The sequence below is a fragment of the Castor canadensis genome, chromosome X (assembly GCF_047511655.1).
Source record: "Castor canadensis chromosome X, mCasCan1.hap1v2, whole genome shotgun sequence".
Lineage (NCBI taxonomy): Eukaryota > Metazoa > Chordata > Mammalia > Rodentia > Castoridae > Castor > Castor canadensis.
Genome location: NC_133405.1, coordinates 47258331 through 47282119, shown reverse-complemented (window position 1 = coordinate 47282119; position 23789 = coordinate 47258331). Strand labels below are relative to the sequence as shown.

The window sequence follows — 23789 nt, the reverse complement described above, 5'->3', positions numbered from 1 at the left end:
TATGATTACATTAATTTAACTGGAAAGCCGGGGGGGAGGGGGACCTACTTTTTTCTTCTCAATGCCTTTGTGTCTATCCTACGTAAGGACCCTTGGTAAGGCCAGGAGACACTTTTCAATCTCTCCATGGTGGTATTTAGCACAAGTTAAAGGGACCTCATGCTGGAATGATTTCATAGTAAATAAGTAATAAAGTGGTAGCTCTGGTACTAACGTGAATAGACTCACAGATAACTGTTGCTAGAAAATGCAGTGTGGGATCAAAAACTTAGGCTGACAGGACATACGTCAAGGGAGTGGGCTTAGAGTAAAAACTAGTAAATATGAGTTAAAAATTTCCACTTTTCCCTTTTAAAGCCCCACTGCCTGCCCCCTCAATCATCCAATGCTCACTCACACAAGCTGAATCCCCTCCAAACCCTCAGATGAGAAAACAGCTGAATGTGTTCCCCTTTCTTCAGTAATATATCCATGTAGACAACTGAGGCACTGAATATCTGGATCCAAATGTCTAACATGAAAATTAATCATGCATGAGCTGGAGCTGAGGTGAGGTGGAGTGTAGGGGGGGTCAGGGGATATCTGCCCTCCTCTGTTCCCTGCAATCTCACTGGAATATCTATGAGGAGGTTTCTTTCAAAGGAGATAAAACATGCTTGGGAAAGCCTTGTGAAGTAAATATGCAGAGGAAAACAGATTGACTATCCCAAGATTTTCCTCTGGACTCACTAATCCTTTTGCCACTGCTTGGTCCTACCTTCCTGTAATTTTTATCTTCTACTTCCTATTTTTCACTGTAGATATATATCTTATGTGTTCATTGTTCAGTGTCCCTTGAGGAGTAGTTTGAACTCTTTGGAGAGTATGTGCTATATAAATATAATAAAGCAATGAATTAATAAATCATCTCCATTTACTAGAGTATAAGTTTTACTACTTTGGATACTCTGAGGTCTACCCCTCCCTCATAATAGCCTAAAGAGTAGGTAATATATTCTGAAATACTTTCCCCACTACCTGTAATTCCACAATGTAGTGACACATATTTAAAAATGAAGATACCTTAGGGGCTGGGTGGGTTGGTAGGTACGTCATGACTTAACCTACCAAACACCTTTTTCACATTCTGGATTTTTCTGTATCTTTATGTTATTCTTTCAGAGGTAATGTTAACCTTAACATGAATTATAAATATAATACTACTTTATAATTTCACACAGTCTCTCTCATTTGAACCCAAATCCAAACCTACTTGTTTTAAAAAATGATTTATTTTTTCCAATGTAAGAAGAATAACAAGTATATTATAGAAAATTTGAAAAAGGCAAGAAGATAGGAAGAAGAAAAGTATGCCAACCACAGTCCTACCACCTAAGAAACAACAATCATTAACAGTGTGATCATACTCATTCTTTAAGCTTTAGTTTAGGTCCCATTTCTGGTGTGACACCTTTCTTTAAACTTCTTCCTCCAGATCTTCTACATCATGTTTCTACGTTCACTTTTAAATATCATACAGTTCTGTATATAGTAAGCTAACTCGGTGTGTCTTGTGTTTTTAACTAGATCGTTATAACCTTGGCAGGCTGAAACCATGAGTTATACATCTTAGCTTATTCCAAAACACCAGGTACATTGGACCCAGTATTTGCTGACCGATTTAACCTAAATGAGTATGAACCATTTCAGAAAGGATATGAAATAGGCCAAATATCTAGGCCATTAAAATTAAAGCTTTCTGGTCACCTAACTTGGTGACTATTGCTTTTCTGTTCCTGCACTCTTTAACTGGCCTCTTTTTCCACAAAAAAACTGAGTAAGAAGCAGACTAAGAGCCAGGACTTACTCAAAGACTCTCTATATAAGGCATAAATGTGTGAGAGAGACAGAGACAGAGAGAAGGAGAGGAGAGAATGAGGGAGGGAGGGCAAAGGGAAAGAGGAGAGAGAGAGAGACAGAAAGAGGGACAGACAGACATGAGGGCAAGGGAAGGAGGTGCAGAGAAGGGAAGGGAAGGGAAGAGAAGGGGAGAGAAGGGTAGAAAAGAGTATATACAGTTCACAGACATAAAAGAGAAAGAGGACAGTATATAATATAGTGTGGTGCTCAATCCAGTATGTGATTTGCCTCCAACACCGTGTACAGGATACCATCCACTTGTTCTGAGTCATACCCGATCTCACGAAGCTCCAAGTGAGGGAGGACAGAAGTAAGGAGATAGCTGACGTGGATACGCAGCCGCGTAAGCTTTGCCAAAGCCCTGTATGATGGAGTGAGGGGGTAGGAGAAGAGATGATATGAAGTCATTAGCCAACAGGATAAAATGAAGCCCCCTCAAAATGGACCTATATTACTCCAGTTATGTTTCCATTAGCTAGAAAGAGAAGAAAGCACAATGCCACCAAGCATAGGAAGATTGGCTGTAGCTTTCTGAGAAGCAATTATTCAATATTTGGCGGCCTATGAATTAAGGCTTCCTTCTTTATCTATGACCAGTAACTGGGGGTCCTAAGGCATGCTTCCCATTAGCACTCACAAGCTGGTTAACTAAACCCTAGTAATTAACCTTTCTAGGTCATCTCCCTCTGAGATCCGGTAGGAGACCTGAGCCTTCTGCAGTACTTCCAAATGTGTCTGTGTCTCCTTCAGTTTCTCTTTTAATTCTTGCTTTTCCTCTTTGGTTCTTTCTAGCTCAGCTTTCAGAATCTGGAATTCGGCTTGGCGATAACCCATGTGTTTCTTGCTCCAGTACAAGCCTTCTGTCTCCTGGGTACTGTAGGTCATCAATTCACGTTGAACTTTCTTGAATTCAGAATGCCAGCGATTCCTCTCCTGTTCCAGTTCCTCCACCTGCCGTCCAAGAAACAGAAATTCAATGATCCCATAAACTACTGAATGCTAAAAGAGAGTGCCAAAAATTGTCCCTATTATATTTACCCTGTAATTCCATTATACATATTTCTCTAGTAATGTAAATCTCTTTTCAGTCCTAAAATACAGGAGGGAAGCCCATTAGGGTTCACTCAATCTAAGACGTAACACAGAATGGTTCAATGGACACATTTTGTTTAAAGACCTCATAGTATGAAATGATCAGAGCACCAACATCCCAGGCCCTTGGTTACAATGATCTCTTATTCCTAGAAGTAAGGTGTTACTCAAACCTTTTGCTGGAACAAATTCCTTTCAGCCAAAACACGTTCCAATTTTTCTGTGGTTCTCTTCAATTCTTCCAGCTCTCTCTGGTTCTTAATCTTTGGCATATTACGACCTCCACTCTCTGCGTGGCCTCTTTTTTTCTCCCTGGTGGCTGCAGTAGAGATTGCAGCAGACGCCACAGAAGAATAGGGCACTGGGTTCCATGATTCAGCTGCTTTTCTTCTTTCAGCAAACTCTTCTCTATTAAAAGGGATTAGCTGAATGGGAGCTCCTGAATCTCTAACTCCTTTTGCAACACCAACAACAGCTACAAAAGGTCCCTTGTTCAATTCCTCTTTGTTTATGTTCATGCTACCTCTGTTAGATTCTTCTGCTACCAGTCTTGGCATCTGATCTTCTAATTCTTCAGGAAGCAGGGACCCCTGGCGCTGGTCTTGGGGCCCTGGATATACAACTGAAACTTCCCTGTTTGGCCCTGTATTCTTGCTTGCTTCTGGATATTCTGGGAAAAGGTATGGTGGTGTACTTCTCTCAGAACTAGATTTATCATGGCTGTTCTCCCCTTCTGAGTAGGCAACAGCTGCCTCTGCCTTCCTGTAAGAGCCAGGCATAGAATAATCTAGAGGAGATGTTGTTATCTCATTCCGTAGCCTTCTTCGTTTCTCCATAGGTTCCTCCCCTACAATCCATTTGTACTTACTGCAAAAAGAGGAAATTAAATTATTAGTTGTCACAATACAGATTAAGTATATTCTTATCCTATGGAGTCCCTCCCCAAATTTCATGTTAAAACTGCCTCTAGATGTTACTCACACAGATTATTTCAGGTTAGGTATATATCTGTTATGGTTTTGATGTGGCTTGTCCCCCAAGTGTTTAAGTGCTGGAAGCTGTCCGTAGTGTGGTAATATTAAGATGTAGTGTGGAACCTTTAAGATGTAGGCTCTAGTGGGAAGCTGTTAGGTCACTGAGGGTACTGGGTTCTCATGAGAACAAGATGTTATAAAAGAGGAACCCTGGAACCCTGTCTGACTCCTGTGCTGCACTCTTGACTTCCTATCTGGAAATGTGAGTTCTTCATCTCAAATACCTACCACCAAGATCTCATCTACCCATAAGGTTTTAACCAGAACCAAGCTGATAGTGGTTATATACCCTTGAATCTGCAGAACTGTGAACTAAGTAGACATATTTCTTTATAAAGTTACTTAGCCTCGTGTATTTCATTATAGTAACAGACAAGTACAATGGCTTTAACTTCCCCCCAACTAGCCTCAACCTTTTTACTCATGCAACTGGCTGAAACAGCAATTTGTGTTAAGGGAGAGATAAAGTTGAATGGTCTCAAGTGCCAGATTAAACAGGACTAGTCTGGCCTTGGTAAAAAGTCTAAAAATGGATTTGAAACCAGCCTTACTTAAAAGTTTCCTAAATGAAAGTAAAGAAGACAAACAAAAAACATGTATGCAAAATCCCCAAAACAAGACTAGAACAAAAAATGTCATAAAAATCCTAGTGGTGTATGCAGAGAATAAAGTCAGCTCGTTAATTTTAAAGTGTCACAAAACCTTCCAGTATCAAAGACTTACGCACATTTTTATATTGCAACAGAACACCATACAATTCCTTTGCCAGCCAACTGGATTATAGCTATTGCCTATTATTCACTTGTAAAAGTTAATTAAAACACAAGGCTCTAGTCAGAAACAAAGAAAGTGAATAGGTCAATTCATTTCCCCATTATGATCAAGAAATCCCATAGGGGAGGCACAAACCTGCATTTCCTCTATTCTTCAGAGAACCCCAGGATGACTGCCCTAAATCACCTTTCATTTCTGGCTGCTGTAAGCACTAACAGTTTAAGGAGCTAAACAACTGGTGCCAGAAAATTTATAGACTATTTTATATTGTGCAGCAGGACAGGAAGCCCACTGATGTCCTTGTAATTATTCTGCCCTCTCTATGGATAATTAAGAAATTTCAAGATAAAAATCAACTTTCAAACTTTCAATGAGAGAGGATCAGGCATGTTATTTATTAGCTACTTCATAGTTCCTCACAACTGCCCACATCTCTCTGCAATTTCTGAGAGCATCTGCAAGACATCTCAAATCTTAGCTTCTTATAATGGCCTGTATAGTCTTCAGAAATAAAGCTGCTTGCTATCCCAATAGATCTATGAGAAATACAAATGTATCCATCTTTAAACATGTGTAAGGGGCACTATGGATGTCTATTTAGCTCTGGTACCGAATAAGACAGTAAAACAATCAGTTGGCAGGAATGACTGAAAGGTACACACATAATATGTGTATATCTATTTACATATACCCTTATTATATACATATAAAATATAGTAATAACAAAGTTTTATGAAAGGCAATTAAAGTCTTAGGATTTGCTTATCTTCATTTTTCCGACTTTAAGGGGTCTATCCTTAACTAACCATATATTCCTTTTTCTTGACAGTACTTGGGTTTTCAACTCAGGGCTTTGTGCCTGCTACCAGGCGTTCCATCACTTGAACCATACCTCCAGCCCTTACTGTTTTCAAAAGGGTCTGGCTTTTATGCCCAGGCTGGCCTAGACAGTGTAGCTGAGATGATAGCCATGTACCACCACATCCAAATTTTTTTGGTTTAGATGGGGTCTCATGAACTTTTTTCCTGGGCTTGCCTCAACCTGAGATCCTCCCAATCTCTGCCTCCCAAGCAGCCAGGATTATAGGCTTGAGCCACCACATCCAGCCTATTCCGTCTTTTGGGGAATCCCATACAACTTCTTGGCTACAACCTCTAAGCAAAAACTCTCACATTGTCCTAAACTCTGACTGCCAGCACTGAAATGTGCAGCTGCCTATTACACATTTCTTCCTGGAGGCCCCACTGTTACCTCAAATGTAGAATATATAAAACTGACTTCATTTTTACTTTCAAACCTGTCCCATCTCCTATGTTTCCTATTTGCTTTAATACCAACAAACTAATTTCATAGAGTTTTATACAGTGATACACTATCAGTACTCCAATTCAAGCTCTCATTACCTCTCTGGATCATCCACTGCTAAACCAATCTTCCTAAAGTGTTACTCTGGATTATAGTATGCCTTATTTAAAACCTTTATTTGTTGCTCCCTACAACACAGACGTGTAAATGTGTGATAAGTGACTAACAAGTATTGTCTTGTCTAATTCTCCCAATAACCATGAGGTAAGTGGTATTATTATCTCAATTGAAAAGGATGTTCAGGCAGAGGTTAAGTAATCTTCTCAAGATAGCTAGTAAGTGACATAATTTGGGACCTAATTTTATCTCTCTTCAGAAACACCAGCCAAACTGCCCCATTTTCTCATGATGCTATTTTTGATCAGAATGGCCTTCTCCTCCCTAACACTGCGTGTATAAATCCAGATCAAATTCTACTTCTGAATTCTTATAACACTTGTCAGTACTCTTTTATAACATGTATCACAGTCTACCTGATGTGTGTGAATGTAGATGGGTGTGCACTGTAATTACCCTACTAAAATATAAAAATATAACCTCCTTGACCTAAGAGAGCTTCATTAACTGTGCTATGTGAATATGGGGCAACAAAACTTTCACATAAGTAGCAATCAAAAAAGAACTATTATGTAAATGAGAGAAAAATCAGTGAAGTCTACTTACTGGTTTATTCTTCTCTAGTATGTCTGGCTCTTCCCTCTAGAATTGATTCTCATACCAGATCTACATTCACTCATTTAGTAAAGATTAATTAGGGGTTTTATATCCTAGAAATTCTTCTCCAATTACATGGTATATTCTCATTTTCTTTCCTATTTTTGTTGAGTTTCTCCACTGTTACTTTATAGGTACATTTTAAGTTATTTTCTCTTTTAAGTATTCACATTTTCTGACAAAAATACACGTACACCATGCTTCTGCTCCTTCAAAGTGCTTTCTGAGAAGTTTATATATTTAACCACTATCAATTTAGTACTTCAATAACCAAGACAGAGAGAATGCTATATTTAAATTAGGATATCTCATTTTTATGCATCTATTCCACACATTTCCTATGATGTTTAAGGCACAATGATGAGCAAGAATAGAGACCAGAAAACATGACTCCTTTTCAGTGCATATATACTCCTTCCAGATGACACATTTTAAAATATATTTATTGAGAAACAAATGCCATAAATTCACCTGTTTTAAAGTGTGTAATTCACCAGCTTTAGTATATTTCGAGAGTTATATAAACCTGACCACCTCTAGGCAACCACTAATATAGTTTCTGTCTCTATATATCTACAATAGGCAAACCTATCCTAGGCATTTCATATAAATAGAATGATAAAATATGTGGTCTTTTTTTTGAGGGGGGGTTGCTGTTTCTGAAATGGGATCTCACTATATTGGCCTTGAACTTGGCCTTGATCACTTGTGGGCTCAAGTGATCCTCCTGTTTCATCTTTTTGAAATAGCTGAGATTATAAATTTGGCTTCTGTGACTGGTTTCTTTGACTTAGTATAATATTTCCAAGGTTAATTCACATTGTAGCATGTATCAGTATTTCACTGGTGCTGAGTAAATCCCCTAAGGGTTCATGTGTTAAAACTTAATTCCCACTGTATGATATTAAGAAGGTGGAAACTTAATCTAACTATGGTATTTAGAAATATTTTCTTTGGTTAGTAATTAGGATTAGGTAGGGCCATCAAGACAGAGTACCCACAATTGAATACTTGTGGCTATATGTATATGTACTTGTGGGGGTAGGAGGGAGGGAGGGAGAGGGAGAAAGAGAAAGCAGAGGATGTAGATGTAGACACATGCATGTTCCCTGTCTCTTGCCATGAAATGCTCTGTACCACCTCAGGACTCTGTCAGCATGGAGGCCTTCACTAGACCTGCTTGGACTTATAGCCTCCAGAACAGAGTTAAATAAATCTTTTATAAAGTTACCCAGCCTCAAATTGGGAGCATGGCTCACATGGCAGAGCATCTGTTTAGCAAGCACTAGGCTCTGAGTTCAAACTTCAGTACTACAAAAAAAAATAGTTACCCAGCCTTAGGTATTTCATTATAGTAACAAAAAGATGACTATTAAAATTTCTTTATATGATTGAGCAATATTCCACTGTATGGATAGTTCATATTTTATATTTATGCAATTATTAGTTGATGATAGAGATTTAGATTGCTTTCACTTTTTGGATACTATGAACAATATTACTATAAACATAATCAGATCAGTTTTTGTATGACTATACACTTTCAGTCTTCTAATTTCCACTGAGAAGTGGAATTACTAAGTCATATAGTAACTCTATATTGAACACTTTGTAGATCTGCCAACTCTTCCAAAGCAGCTGCAACATTCTGCATTTATACCATCAAATACATGAGTATTCCAATTTTGCACATCCTTATCAACACTTGTTATTGTTCATCTTGTTGATTATAGCCATCCTAGTGTGTGTGAAATTGTGGTTTTGATTTTCATTTCTTTGGTGGCTAGTGACGTTGAGCATCTTTTCATGGTCATTTGTATATCTCCTTTTGCCAATTTTTAATTTGTCTTTTTATTAGTGAGTTATAATAGGGCTTTTTTTTGGTGGTACAGGGGTTTGAACTCAGGGCCACATGCTTGCTAGGTAGGCCTACCGCTTGAGCCACTGTCGGCCCTGTTTTATGTTGGGTATTTTCTTTTTTTTTAAATTTTTTTAATTTAATTTTTTTATTCATATATTCATATGTGCATACATTGTTTGGGCCACTTCACCCCCCTACCCCCCTGTCCTCTCCCTCTCCCCCCAACCCCCTTGTGTTGGGTATTTTCAAGATAGGGTGTCTTAAACTATTTTCCCAGGGCTGTCTTCAAACCTTGATCCTCCTGATCTCTGCTTCCCGAGTAGCTAGGATTACAGGTGTGAGTCATGGACACCCGGGTTCTAAAAGTTTTTATATATACTGAATTACAATCCCTTGTTAAGTATAATTTCCAAAGTTGTTTTCCCATTCTATGGGTAGTTTTTTCATTTCTTTTTCTTTTTTGAGATGGGGGTTCTCACTACAGCCAGGCTAGCCTCAAACTCACAATTCTCCTGCTTCAGCTTCCTATCACTTACTAGATTAGTGTCCTTGTAGTGCTAATGTTTTTAATTTTTGTGCAAACCAACTATTTTTCACTGTCCCTTGAGCTTTTTGTGTTATATCTAAGAAACTATAGACTAATCCAAGGTCACAAAGATTTACTTCTATGTTTTCTTCTAAGAGTTCTATACTTCTAGCTTTTACATTTAGATTTGTAAACCATTTTGAGGTAACTTTTCTGTACAGCATGAGGCAGAGATCCAATTTCACTTTCTTGCATTGAGGTATCAGTTGTCCCCATATTCTTTGTTCAAAACGACTATTCTTTTCCCTCTTTGAATTTCTTTGGCATCTTTGCCAAAAATCCAGTGAGCACAAACGTAACAGGGTATATTTCTTTTGTTGTTGTTGTTTCAGTTTCATTTTCTTTTTTTAGGGTGTATTTCTTGACTGTTACATTGAAGTATGTGCCTAAACTTACAGTAGTATCACTATTTTGATTACTGTAGCTTTACTGGAGAATACTATAGGGAAGTGTGACTCCTCCAACTTTCTTCTTTTCTTTCAAGATTGTGATGACTCTACATTCCTAGTATCTCCCCCATGAATGTTAGGGTGAGGCTGTTGATTACTGCAAAAAGAGCCATCTGACATGTTTTAAAGGGATTATACTGAATCTATAGACCCATTTGGGAATACTGTACTGCTATCTTAAAAATATTAAAACCTTTTTTTTAATTGGTGATACTGGGGTTTGAATTCAGGGCCTCACACTTGGTAGGCAGGTGTTCTACCACTTTAAGCCACTCCAGCAGCAACTAAAAATATTAAATCTTTTGATCCACAAATAAGAAATGTCTTTGCATTCATTTAGGTTATCTTTAATTTCATTCAACAATATTTTGTAGTTTTCAGTATGTAAAAGTCATTTCAGAATACTTTATTTTAAAAATTATTTAAATAAAATTAAATAATTTTATTTATTTCTATTTTATCATTTATTTAATGATGTATATGGAATTTCAATTTCTGGTGTTCTTTTCAAAGAGCCAACTTTTTGTTTCACCAGTGTTCTCTATTGTTTTTCTATTCTCTATTTCATTTCCACTTTAATCCTTATCCCTTCCTTCTGTTTGATTGGGTTTAATGCTCTTCTTAAGTAATATTATCATTAGGAAACGCCTCTCTTTACACCTAGTAACATTTTTGTTTTAAGGCATATTTTGTCTGATATCAGTACAGTTGTTCTAGCTTTTTTTTTTGTGGTACTGGGGATTGAATCTGGGTGTGGAGCATGCTAGACAAGCATTCTGTTTCTTGAGCAATGCCCCCTAGACCTTTTATTTTTATTCCGGTTTTAAGTCAGGGTTTCACTGCTATCTCTGCTTGAACTGGTCTCTAATTTGTGAGCCTTCTGCCTCCACCTCCTCAGTTGGGATTACAGCTTTGTACACCACACCCAGCACTATTCTAGCTCTTACAGCTGCTGCTTGTATGTGGTATCTTTTTTTGTTCTTTACTTTCAACCTATTTGTATCTCTGAATCTAAAATGTGTCTCCTGTAGACAGTATATCTGGATTGCCTAAAGAAAATTCAATGAGATCCTTTCTGTCTTTTGATTGGACTGTTTAATCCAGTCACATTTAATGTTGTTATCAATGTGGTAGAATTTATGTCTACTATTCAACTTTATATTTTCTATATATGTCATAGCTTCTTTGTTGTTTTGTTTCTTCTTTATTGTTCCTCTGTTTCTGCTATATGGGTATTTTCTAGCAATTTATTGTTATAATTATTTTATATAATGTTACATCTTTGGAGGAAGTCAAAAGAAGAAAGCAGAAAAAGTTCAATTTTATAGTTTGTTGTAATTAGCCTTATTTACTTATGATTTGTTTTTTCATTTCTGACTGTGGCATCTGAATTACTTGCTGGTATCATTTTTTTCACTCCAGAACAGATATGGTCCCATCTACCTTCTTTGTGCTATTATTGTCAAAATTTTTTTTGTTTGTATATGCTATGAGTCCAAAGACAAATGCTATACATATGTAAAAATATACAAATATATGTTGTTTATGTAATTAGTCTTCAAATTGGTTAAGGATGGAAAGAGATGATCAAAGTACATCATATACATATATGAAAATTCATAATTAAACACATTAAAAGATTTAAGAACAAAGAAGAGAGAAGGGTGGGATAAGAAAGAGACATAAAGGTAGCTGGTGGCATGGCTCAAGTGGCAGAACACCTGTAGCAAGCAAATGCAAGGCCCTGAGTCCAAATCCCAGTATCTCCAGAAAAACTATTAATAGAGGGGATGAATATGACCATAGTATATCATATACATGTATGGAAATATCACAATGAAAACCCTTCTTTGTACAATTAATATATGCTAATAAAAACAAAACAAAATAAACAGAAAGAAAGCAGAATGCCATCATACTATCCCTTACGATTAATTACAGTTATGGCCAAGTGCTTGTGGCTCATGCCTATAATCCTAGCTACTCAGGAGGCAGAGGTAAGGAGGATCACAGTTTGAGGCCAGCCTTGGCAAATAATTCAAGATAACCTATCTCAAAAATACCCAACCCAAAATAGGGCTGGCAGAATGACTCAAGTAGTAGAGTGCCTGCCTAGCAAATGTGAGGCCCTGAGTTCATGCCTCAGTATCACACACAAAAACAATTGCACAGCTATTTTTACCAGCGTTTTTTGGTTTTTATATGAATTCAAGTTAATGTCTGGTATCGCTTACTTTCACCCTAAATACCTCCCTTTAGTATTTCTTGTAAGACAGGTCTGCTCACAACTAATTCCTTCAGCTTTTGTTTACCTGGGAATACATTTATTTCGTCTTCATTTCCTAAAGATAGTTTTAAAATATTTGGTTGATTCATATCTTGGTGGGACCTCACCAAACCTTTGAACTTGGAATGCTGAAACACACCTTTACTCCCAGCTATGTGGGAGGCATAGATGGGAGGATTATGGTTTGAGACCAGCCCCACCAAAAGAGCTGATGAGATCCTATCTCAAAAAACAAACTGGATGTGGTGGTACACTTCTATACACAGCTATGCCTCTTGCATAGCTGGGAGGATTACAATTTGAGGCCAGCCCTGGCAAAAGACTTGACAGGACCCTATCTCAAAAAAAGAGCTGGGGGTGGTAGTACACTGCTATAATCCCAGCTATGCAGGAAGCAGAGATGGGAGGATTATGGTTTGATGCCAGTTCTGGCAAAAGAGATGGTGAGACCTTATAAAAACAAGCTGGGGATGGTGGCACACATTTGTAATCCCAGCTATGTGGGAGGCACAGATGAGAGGATCTCAGTCTGAGACTGTCTCCAGGTGAAAATGCAAAAACCTATCTGAAAATAAACTAAAGCAAAAAGGGCTGGGTGTATGACCCAAGTGATAGAATGCTTGCCTCGCAAATGCAAGACCTTAAGTTCAAACCCCAGTACCATCAAGAAAAAAAAATATTTGGGTGACAATCCTCCTTCCAGTACTTTGAATATGCCATCTTTCTTTAGTCTATTTTCCATTGCTATAACTGAGTAACTTATAAAAGGAAAAGATTTATTTTGGCTCATGGCTCTGGAGGGTATCAAGTTCAGATGGTCTCATCTTGCTGGCTTCTGGTAGGATCTCATGGAAGTCCAACTAATGGCAGAAAGTGGAAGAGCAAGAAGGTACATGCAAAGAGATCACATGGTAAGAGAGGAAGCAACAGAAAGCCGGGGAAGCTGAACTCGCTTTGTAACAACACACTTTCACAGGAACTACATTAATCCCAAGCACCTGTTAAAATGCCTGATTACTTCTCAATACTGTTACATTGGCAATTATATAGCCACATGACTTTTGGTGGGGACAAACCATAGAACATCACACTGCCTTTTTTTTGGTCTCTATTGTTTCTAATAAGTTAGCTATTAATCTTATTGGGGTTCTCTTATACATGATGAATCATTTTTGCTTTCTGCTTTAGGGATTTTGTTTGTCTTTGGCTTTCAATATTCTCATTATAATATATCTAGCTGTGAATTCTAGTTTGGGTTTGGATTCAGCCATTATTTATTCTTTTTTTTTCTTCCTTTTTTCCCCTCTCTTCTCCTTCTGTCCTATTATGCATACATAACTGGTGCATACTGTCTTTGAGGCTCTGCTCACTTTTCTTCATTCTTTCTGCGTTCTTCAGGTTGCATGAACTATAAATTCATTTATTTTCAAGTTTGCTGATTCTTTCCTCTTCCAACTCTAAGAATTGCTGAATCTCTTTAAAGAAATTTTCATGCCAGTTATTGCTACTTTCCAATCCAGAATTTCCATTGGGTTCTTTATTTTTTTAATAGTTCCTATCCCTTTACTGACATTCTCTACTTGCTGAGACACTGTTGCTATACCTTGCTTAATTGTTTAGACACAGTCTCCTTTAGTTCTCTGAACATATTTTAAATGGCTGCTTTAAAGTCTGCCTGTTAAATCTAACATCTGGGTCTCTTCAACAGCAGTTTCTATTGCCTGCTTTTCCCCTTATGTACAGGTCATCTTTTCCTATTTCTTTCATGTCTCATAATTTTTTGTTGGAAATCAGACATTTCAGATAATAGAGCATAGCAATTCTGGACAATGATTCTTTCTCCCTGAGGGTTGATATTGTTGCTGTTTGGTTGGTTTTTATTTAATAATCTGGTTAACTACAATCTATGAAGTCTATTTCCATTTCAGTGTGCCACTTCTGATATTTTTGCTCAGAACTTTTTCTTGATTTTATTCTTACCCTTGACAATCTAGCTCAGCAGAGACCATTTATTGGTCAAAGACTGTAGTCAAGCCCTGTTTGCCAGTTGTATTTTACCCTTTCACTATTGGATGTATGTATATGGCTTGGAGATTGCTATCTAAGTTCAAGGAGTTTGTTTTTGTACTACATTTAGTCACATATTAGTAGCTTAGATTTTTCCCTCTTCAATCACCCGAGAAAGCACAGCCTTGAGCATGTACACAGTCTTCCAAATTTCCAGGCATGTGGGTGATTTTACTTTTAAACCTGGTTTCCTAAGAGTTGCCCCAGGTCAGAGTATTATTTAGTCAGTAGCTGGTCAGAGTAGTGCTTCAGTCCCAAGGACATCAAGGTTCTTGTCCTTTGTTGTTTCATCTGAGTGCAGCTTGGGGATTGGTTTTCAAGTCCACCTTATGATCTGTTCTGATTGCTTCCTAGTGGGCACGAACCAGTACTTATGCATAGCCTTCCTGACACCCAGGATTGACTATGATCTCAGGAGGCTCATTCTTGACTGTTGGTCCCTGTTTCTATTACCAAACTTCTAATTATTTGACCATTTTGCTTATTGTAACTTGTATTACAGAGTTGTAAAAGTGTCCTCTTTTTTTTTTTTGGCAGTATTGGGGTTTGAACTCAGGGCCTTGTACTTGCTAAGGAGGTGCTCTACCATCTGAGCCACTCCACTAGCTTTGTTTTGTGTTGGGATTTTTTGAGATAGGGTCTCGAAAACTATTTCCCAGGCTGGCTTCGAACCACAACCCTCCTGATCTCTGCCTCCCATGTAGCTAGGATTACAGGCATGAGCCACCCACCAGTACCTAGCTGTAAGAGCCCTCTTAATTGTTCCCCATATGATCTCTTTTATTTTTGACAATGCCCTTAGACACAGAATTCTCCATACTCTTTTCCACATAAAGTCAGTTCCTTTAAGGTGAACTGCCTCTCTGTATCTCTGTCTATCTGTCTCTCTCAGCAGAATATCTGCAATACCGAGGAGGCAGAGACAGTAGCCCACTTCTTCTAGTGTGAAATCCCTTCTTTATGAGTGGCTCTTCTTTTCAGCATGAACCTCTCTGATCGACAAGCAAGCAAGCTATGGTTGAAGCAATCAGCACCTAGTATTGTCAGGCTGCTGTGCTTGGGTGAGTACCTCTACCCTGTAAGTGGGGGTTGCCTGAGGGAAAAGAGAAAGTTGGGTGGATAAAGAGAGAGACCTAGTCAGTGGGGTCTGCCTATAATAGAGCTTCCACAATACAGAACTGGGGGAGATGAGAAAAGTCAGAGGTCTCTTCCTCCAAGATGAAATTATAGCTTTAAAGAAGGAATTACAAGGAGAGAGAGCACCCATCTTCTTGACCACACCCACCTGAATTAGAGCTCCCTTAAATAGTTTCCATAAAACAGAGTTTAGAAGGGGGTGGGAGCAGGTCATGGTTCACATGCCATTGAATCTTGCTGTTCTTCCTGAGATTTAGATTTTCTTGAATTAATATTTCTCTATGCTCTGTATGTTCCTAGAGCAATTTCCACAAACTGAATTTTCTATTATCCCATTAACACTTTTTATCAGAAATCTTGTATATTTTATTAAACTTGTGAGCATTTCCATTTCCCCCCATAAAATGTAAGATTTTCCTCAATTTATTTTAATACAGAATCACTATGTTGCCCAGGCTGGTCTTGCATTCCTGGGTTCAAGTGATTTTCCTGCTTTAATTTCCCAAGTAGTTGGGATTATAAGTGCATGCCACCTTGCCTGGACCCCCAATCAATCTGAATGCCCCATATGTGTAGCTTGAAATGACACAATTATTATCATTTACTAAGTGCCTTATATAACATAATGTTGGCAGCATCAGGTATCATGTATCTTTCTCTTGAAAGAATCTATTTTAATAAATTAAAATTATAAACTGGGGATGCAGCACAATAGTAGCGTGTTTGCCTAGCATGTACAAGGCCCTGTGTTCAATCCTCAGTACCACAAAAAAGGTAATAAATTAAAATTACATTCAAATGGTCAAAGTAGTTCACTTATCCTCTACAGCCTAAATCTCACTCTGGATGGAGCATTCCATAAAGCCTCATACAAAAATCCCAAAAAAAACTAATGAAGTATGCCACCTAATGGATGTACTATAGCACTGCATTCACAAAATACATAAAGCAATGCACAAATTAGCATTTGTAATCCTCTTCAGGTTACTGAAAATGACTGCAGAGTTAAAAAAAGAAACACTGGGAAAAAAGGGAAAACTGGTAACAGTAGAGTAAGGATTCAAAAGTAATACATGAGTATGTCCAGAAGACCAAGGCAGGGTACTTCAAAAACATACAGTATTCACTGTGCACCCCTACAAACCTACAATGGGAGATGGAAAAGTATAGATGTGAATAGGGCAGAGTTAGGCTCAAACTACTGAGACTAAGGCTGAACTATACTTTTACAACCTTGCTGCAAAATTCAATCTTACAAATTTCTCCTTTAAGCCTGGAGCCAGTGGCTCATGCCTGTAATCCTAGCTACTTAGGAGGCAGAGATCAGGAGGACTGGGGTTCAAAGCCAGCTTAGGCAAATAGTGCTCAAAACCCTATCTTGAAAAACCCAATACCAAACACTACTGGCAGAGTGGCTCAAGCGGTAGAGCCTAGCGAGCATTGGGCTCTGAGTTCAAGTTCTAGCACCATCAAAAAAAGTATTTAAACAAATTTCTCCTTCAATTTATATTCCATTATTTATTTATATTCCAAAGTTCCACCATTATTTACATTCCAAGGCACTGTTCTAGATGCTTTCATAAGACTGTCATTTAACCCTTTTACAAGTTTTATTAGTTTTACTCCTAAAAGCTTACCTCCTCTTGAGATTGTTTGCTTGTATTCATGGAGTCTTGAGGCTCCTCCATTATCTATGTGATTTAATTGTGGAATTAAGCTTAACTGTGAGATTAAATAGGGGACTTGCACACCTGTTCAGATGTTTATCTATGTAAGGCTAAAAAGACCTATATAAGAACAAATCAGTAACATTGAAGGGGGGACCAGGATTTCATTTATTCTATGATGTCTTCTTCTATTGCTTCCATCCTAAAATATGTTAAGAAGATATCCAAACTGAAAAGGGGTGCTGACAAGTTCATACCCAGTATGTAAAGGTCACATTATTGGTGACTATATTAGTTTCTACTACTAAATGGGAATTGTGTGTCTGTCCTATGGTTTGGCCCTGCTAGAGTGAGAAGCATAGTAGAGAGGAGAAAGCAAGGAGCCATAGTTAGTAGTACTGAGTTCAGGGGTGTGGAGTGGCTCAAGTGGTAGAGTGCTTGCCTAGCAAGTGCACTGAGTTCAAGCCCCAGTCCCACCAAAAACCAAAACCCAAAAACCCCTGCCTAGTAGTATTGAGTTCATTCTCATGACCATATGGGCACAGTCTTATCTTTCAGTACTTCAAATACTATTAATATTTAAGAAAATGAATAGTTATACTCCTTTCTAAGTACTAACAAAATAACATTGATGAGGTGCTAGAAGATGAAAAAGTAAAGACCAAGACTAAACTTTTACTAATGATTTACTCTAGGAAACAGTGAATGATAACACTTACTTAATAATACAAATTTCTACTAGCTATTTTTACACCTGGTCAACATGTGCTAGGCTTTATGAACCCTCAAAAGACTTAAATGTCTATAAATTTAAGGATATGAACAATGTTTGTCTATATAGCACTACCTTATTTATATAGTACTTTATGCTTTTCAAAGAGTTACATCTATTACTTTACTTACACAATTCCAAAAAACACTGTGACTACTTAATACATAAAAATAAAACAATACCAGCATGTGATCGCCTCAAAATTATATGTACTTGACACTGCAGTTGTAATGTGGATATATGGCATACATCATTCTATCAACCCAAAATTATGTCTTTCCTTGTGAATTCCACGATGTGACTACAAAACATATAAACAAGATAAGACATAACAACTTACTCCACAGAAAAACAGACTCTGAGGCTTACTATTAACAACATATCATGTTTTTTTAGTCACCTGGAAAACTGAAAAACACTCGAATCCAAAGGCTTAAGTTGAAGAGAAGGTGATCTGCTTTTGCCTCCAACAGATGGAAGCAGGATAGGGCTATCAATTCTCTCATATCCAACTGTCTTGTCATTAAGTCCAGCCATATCTTGAACAGTAGGAATCTTTGGTGGATTACTGAATACCTAGCAAAGAAAAATAATTCATAAAAATTCCAAATACAAACCAAACACTAAAGGATGAGTCAATCCTTCTGATGCTAGGAAAGAATGCTTGGCCAAATAAAATGAAAACTGTTCCCTACACAAAACAGTGTGCAGTAATGTACACTGAAACACTGGACCCAGGCACATTCAGCAATTAACCTTATCAGCTAGACACCAACAGACCTCCCCCAACTCATGTATTGGCTATTAGACCTAATTCACCCACAGCATAAACCCAGTCCCACAATCACTGTCTACTTCTCTTTGATGGCCCAGTTGAAGGCTGGGTTTTTATTCTTCTGATGTCTTTGATGAGAGTAGGGGTGGAGGGAAAAAGCATTGCAGCAAGTGTCTGTGCTGGTTTGGGAAAAATGCATGCCAAAGATTAACACAGATTCACAGTGTGCGCGCACCCACACACACACATATATACATACATAGAGACACATGCATTTGGGATCTTGTGGGAGAGCCAGCTTATGAATAGTATGAATGATTAGATGAAGGAAACAAAGGGGAGGTAAACTGAATGAGGTTAGGGCAGTCCTAGGAAATCTCCCAATCTCTATCAGACTATTAAGTCAAGACAGGGAGGTAAACTGAATGAGGATAGGGCAGTCCTAGGAAATCTCACAATCTCTAAAAAATCTCAGATTATTAAGCCAAGACATTAGGGTATGAAACTTGATTGCTCATATGCTTGAGTTTAAGTAGGATATCAGAAAAAGCAATAGTATTAAGCTGCCTCTCTCCTCACCAGTCTGACCTACCCTGACTGAGAGGGTGGAAGATGAATCTAACATGCGACTAGCAGAACTCTGGGAAATATGGTCAGAAGGAAATCATGCAGAAAGGCAAGGTTGGGTGGGGAAGATATATGGGTGCTATGGTGGCTGTCAGGAGAGGAGAGTCCCTGAAAGGACGGCCAACCTTATTGCACCCTTCAGCGTCCGGAGCTGGGCAACCATGTCCGAGAGACAGTGCTCCTGAAAATTCAAAACAGCAGAGTCTTTATAAAGCCAGCCAGCCTGAAAGCAGGGATGGGGGGAAGGCACAAAGAACCAACCCTTCTTCCCAAGAGAAAAAGAGGAAGGAATCATCCCCGAATCCTGGAAGAAAGGAGACAGGAAAACCAGACACTCAAGAGGAGCAGCCTGAGAATGGAACATAGCCCTCACTATTCTGTGACACCAAATGTGACCATTCACACTGTCCAAAGTCAGTACTGAATCTACATCTGGAAAATAAATTATTCAACTCTTCCATTTCAGGTAATTTGGATATCAGAGCAACACAAAACTCAAAGGTCTGACAAAAAGAAAAGATGAGAAGAAATCCTTATCATTTCTATCCAGCTTTCAAGATTGCTGCTTCCTTCAACCAATGTGAGAAAAGGAAGGGAACAGACTTGTCTCTTACCTGGTAGTTCTCATTTTCCACAGTCATCATCTTCTTCTCAACAGTTTGAGCTCTACAAGATAAAAGTGCTATTTAGACTTGGGAGGTGGAGACAAGAGAATGACAAGTTCAAGGCCAGCCCAGTCTACACAGCAAGTTCCAGCCCAGCCTGGGCTACATAATGAGACCTTGCCTCAAAAAAAGTGCTATTTAGTTCACTCATGAAACATCTCAGTTTGAAATGGATTATCAATAGATTTAAGCTACAATGTTCATTTGAAATTAGAAATAATGTGAACCTCATTGAATAACTAGGGTCTTCCTGAAGAATGTTACTGAGAACTTTTCAAATTCTATGGGGCGGGGGAAGAACAACAACACTAGCACAAGTTGAGACATTTAGGATATCAAGAGATTGTTGCAAGTACTAAAAAGGAATAAAGAACAGACAGAACATAGAGGTGAGATGGGAAATCATTAAGAACCCCCCAAAATTATACCTCTTCTCAAAACTTCCCTGTCTTATTACAAAGGGTCATGTTCCTCTACTCTATGATGTAGAATACCACCTCATATACTCAACTGTTGCTTAGCTTTGCTTAGGTATAGGTCTTCATCCATGGGTTCTTGTTCTTCTGGAACAGAGCATCTCCTGAAGCAGAGAAAAGAAATCATCTTTTGGAAACAAAATTTGTTCCTCACCTTTATCCTTTACTTCCCTTATAACTATGACAGGGTAGTTTAACAACTCTCAGGCATTATAGAGCTCATATCCTACCCATGGGACAAAACCTTGCCATATGTAAAGCACGAAGAAGAGAATTTTAGGAGTAAAAACTGAAAGAGTATTGAAAATTTATTCAATGGTCAAAAGTAATCCTAAGAACAAACAAAAATTAGTAACAATTGGAAACTACATTAAACCCGTTTTATAAGGCTTTTGAGTAAAGTGGCCTGAAATTTCCTGGAGTAAGTAAGTGTAAACAGATAAAGTATTAAAAAAAGAAACTTATAAGTACTCAGCTCCATACTCTAATCTCACAATCTCGTTTACTCTCCATGGAAAGGTGCTAAGGCACATTTGGAGATGATGAGGGAATGCTTACACCTTCCATTTTAAACATTTTCCCTAAAAAGCATACTCTGTTATTGAACCTTTTTTATATCAGCATTTATCCTGCAAAAAAAAAAGAATTTTAAGAAGGTCACAGCTGGACTGAAAACTCATTTACTATGAACATGTGTGACTGAGTCAAATAAAAAATTGTTAAATTGCAGTCAACGCCTGTGGATGTGCCATACACTATTTAGATGATGGATGCTACAAGGAACATATGGCATATGAGGAACAGAAGCATGTAAATAAATAGTGTTTCATATACAACAGGCACTATTAACATTGATTCCATATAGGAGGCATTATAAAAAATTATCAGCTCAATCTGGAAATGTAAAGACCTCATTCTCAAAGAATTTTAATTCTCTTGAGGAATAAAGGCATACACTTACGAAAAAACACTTTCCAAAACAGTATGTGAGCAAATACCACAATAAATACCATAGGAAGTCAGAGTAAAATCACTGTAAGCCATCATCAACAGGAAAAGTGCTGCACAAGAGTTCATCTCCCAAGTTGGGTATGATTTGGATAGGCAGATAAAATGCAGAAGGTAATTGGAAGCAAGAGAAATGACACTTTCAAAGTCATGAAGGAAAGAGTGACCATGGCATGTGTGAAGAATGGTGAAGCCACAGGCGTGGCTAAACTACAGACTTTGTGTTAAGGTTTAATGAAAAATAAGGCTGGATAGGTAAGATGGGGCCAGCCAACATAGGGGCTTAAATGCTAGGCTGAAGAGTGTAGATTTGACATGGAGTATCTTGGAATATGAAGACAAATAGGGAGTTATTGCAGGCATAATACTGAGTCCTAGAACCTTACCTATATTTTGGATGAGGATTATAGTAACAAAACCATCTTGCAGGCAATGTAGATGGATCGACCTTGCCAGGAAGCTTCCTCCATTTAAGACACTCATCACACTGTACCCATGTCTGGTCAGGAATCTTCCTGAATGAGGGAAAGTAGAGGTGTTACTGTGTATATCCTAGCTCTGTGATTGTCTCACATTAGAAAACTTTATGTAGAAAGTGTAAAAAAACTAATTTTATATAGGGAATGTGTTAAAAATGTTATAGCATAAATGTCTAAAATGTGTATATTTTGAACTTTGTAGATAAAATGATAGACTATACCAAATACAGATATGAAAAATAGTTAAGTATTAATATGGCAAGCTACCATTATTTATGCAGATCAATAACATTTATCCTGGAATCTTTTGTTAAGCAAATTAACAGCATACTTATAACTTTAAAGTTTATTAACTTAGGTAACAGATTTAAAATGCATTTATGGGAGCCACTGAAACACTGTCATCAAAACATTTTCCCCCACTTCCCTGCACACTTTCTATTCCTCTTTTTTTTTCCCCTTTCAAAAAAATCCTTTGGGGCTGGGGATGTAGCTCAGTGGTAAAGTGCTTGCCTAGCATGTTCAAGGCCTTGGGTTATATACCCAGCCCTATAAAAAATCCTTTTTTATAATGTTTCAATCAATATTTTATTAGGTTGATATTCCCAAAGCTAATCGTTAAACTACTGTAACTTTGATTAAGTTTCATGGTGGCTCCAAACCAATGATTGGATTTACTTAAGATAAAGTTTGCCAGAGTTAGACCCTTAAAATGTCTCTTCACTCCCATCTGCTTCCCTAAGTGTAATTCAGTCACCTACACCTTAAAATGAATTTGTTTCTCTGTGAAGAGGTGGCCTGTACATGATAGTCAGTAGCTAGGTTATGAAAGAGGGGTTAGAGAGGACTGAAGATTGGAGAAAAGACAGAAAGGTCTGTGAGAGGGGAAACTTAGGCTCATTTCACCACTACTATCATGGGTTTTGTGTATGCTGCATTTATATTGCTCTTATATTAGTTATTTCAATTAAGTGGTATAGTTCTTTATATAGTGTTTCAATCACTTTCTTATTGTTTTAAATCTTTTTTTTCTAGTTACAAAAGCAATATAACCTTATTATGGAAAATACAGAAAAATACAAAGAAAATAAAAGGCACTCATAATTCTACCAAATAAAATACAATGTCTTCTTTTAAAACTTTTTTAAGGGTGAGGGCAGGGGCAGGGGGGAGAAATGACCCAAACAATGTATGCACATGTGAATAAATGAATAATAAAAAATATAAAACTTTTTTTTAAAGTACTGCTTTAACAAAAAGGCTGTGTACACATTTTGGACTTACACCTTTCTCTTAGCTCTAGGCTACTCCAGACTTGCAACCTTTAAGCTGTAGGCTCAGGCCTGACCTCTGGTGTCTGTATGTTTCTACAGTCACTATTTGTTTTATTTAGAGCCATTGCCAGCAAATAAACAGTTTTAGCAGTAATGCGAGGGGAAAGAAAAGGTCATACTAGTTTTGGTTCTATAAGCATCTTTTCCAGAAAGATGCCAGTATTATTCTCTTGAGGACAAGCACACTTAAGAGGCAGCAACTCTCTGCTTTTTGTTATATGCAGACCTGGGGGGCCTTCAATCCAGGCAGACAGGAGAGGCTTTCAATTCATACTTGCAGTAAACAGGAAGTTAAGGGAGTTGTATATACTCCCCTCACTGTATTCCTCCAGAAGAGTGTAGGTTTAGGGTTCTGATTGCCTATATTTGTTTTTTTTTTTTCCTTCCTTCAATACTGGGTATGGAACCCAGGGCCTCATGAGCACTATGCTAACTATCCCCAGCTATAACCCCCTCAGGAACATTTTATTTATTTATGTATTTATCTGTATACTTACTTATTCATTTATGTATGCATTTATTTATTTGCTTTGTGGTGCGGGGGTTTGAAATCATAGCCTCATGCTTCTTATAGAGGCACCCTACACAACCCCAACTCCTTTTTTCTTGTATTTTTTAACATTTTAAACAAAATCCATGATACCAGAAACTATGATCTATAATCAGTTCAATGTCTCACCTAGACAATTCCACTTTTGTAGGTTGTGGTGCCTGTCTGAT

General features: G+C 37.8%; 1 protein-coding gene across 5 annotated transcripts in view; it reads right to left on the bottom strand.

Annotated features, from left to right (window-relative positions):
- Morc4 (MORC family CW-type zinc finger 4) overlaps positions 1 to 23789 on the bottom strand; it is an 88608-nt gene that overhangs the window by 33431 nt on the left and 31388 nt on the right. For 3 of the 5 annotated variants that reach the window (XM_074064438.1, XM_074064435.1, XM_074064437.1), the window contains 7 exons: positions 21643 to 21771; positions 20284 to 20352; positions 19722 to 19773; positions 18106 to 18281; positions 3165 to 3858; positions 2567 to 2850; positions 2174 to 2260 (listed from right to left, as the gene is read on the bottom strand). In XM_074064438.1, coding sequence (XP_073920539.1) covers positions 2174 to 2260; positions 2567 to 2850; positions 3165 to 3858; positions 18106 to 18281; positions 19722 to 19773; positions 20284 to 20352; positions 21643 to 21771 — 1491 coding nt within the window. Of the gene's footprint in view, positions 1 to 1252; positions 2261 to 2566; positions 2851 to 3164; positions 3859 to 18105; positions 18282 to 19721; positions 19774 to 20283; positions 20353 to 21642; positions 21772 to 23789 lie in introns of those variants that run through there. The other 2 variants (XM_074064436.1, XM_074064439.1) reach the window with 2 other exon arrangements.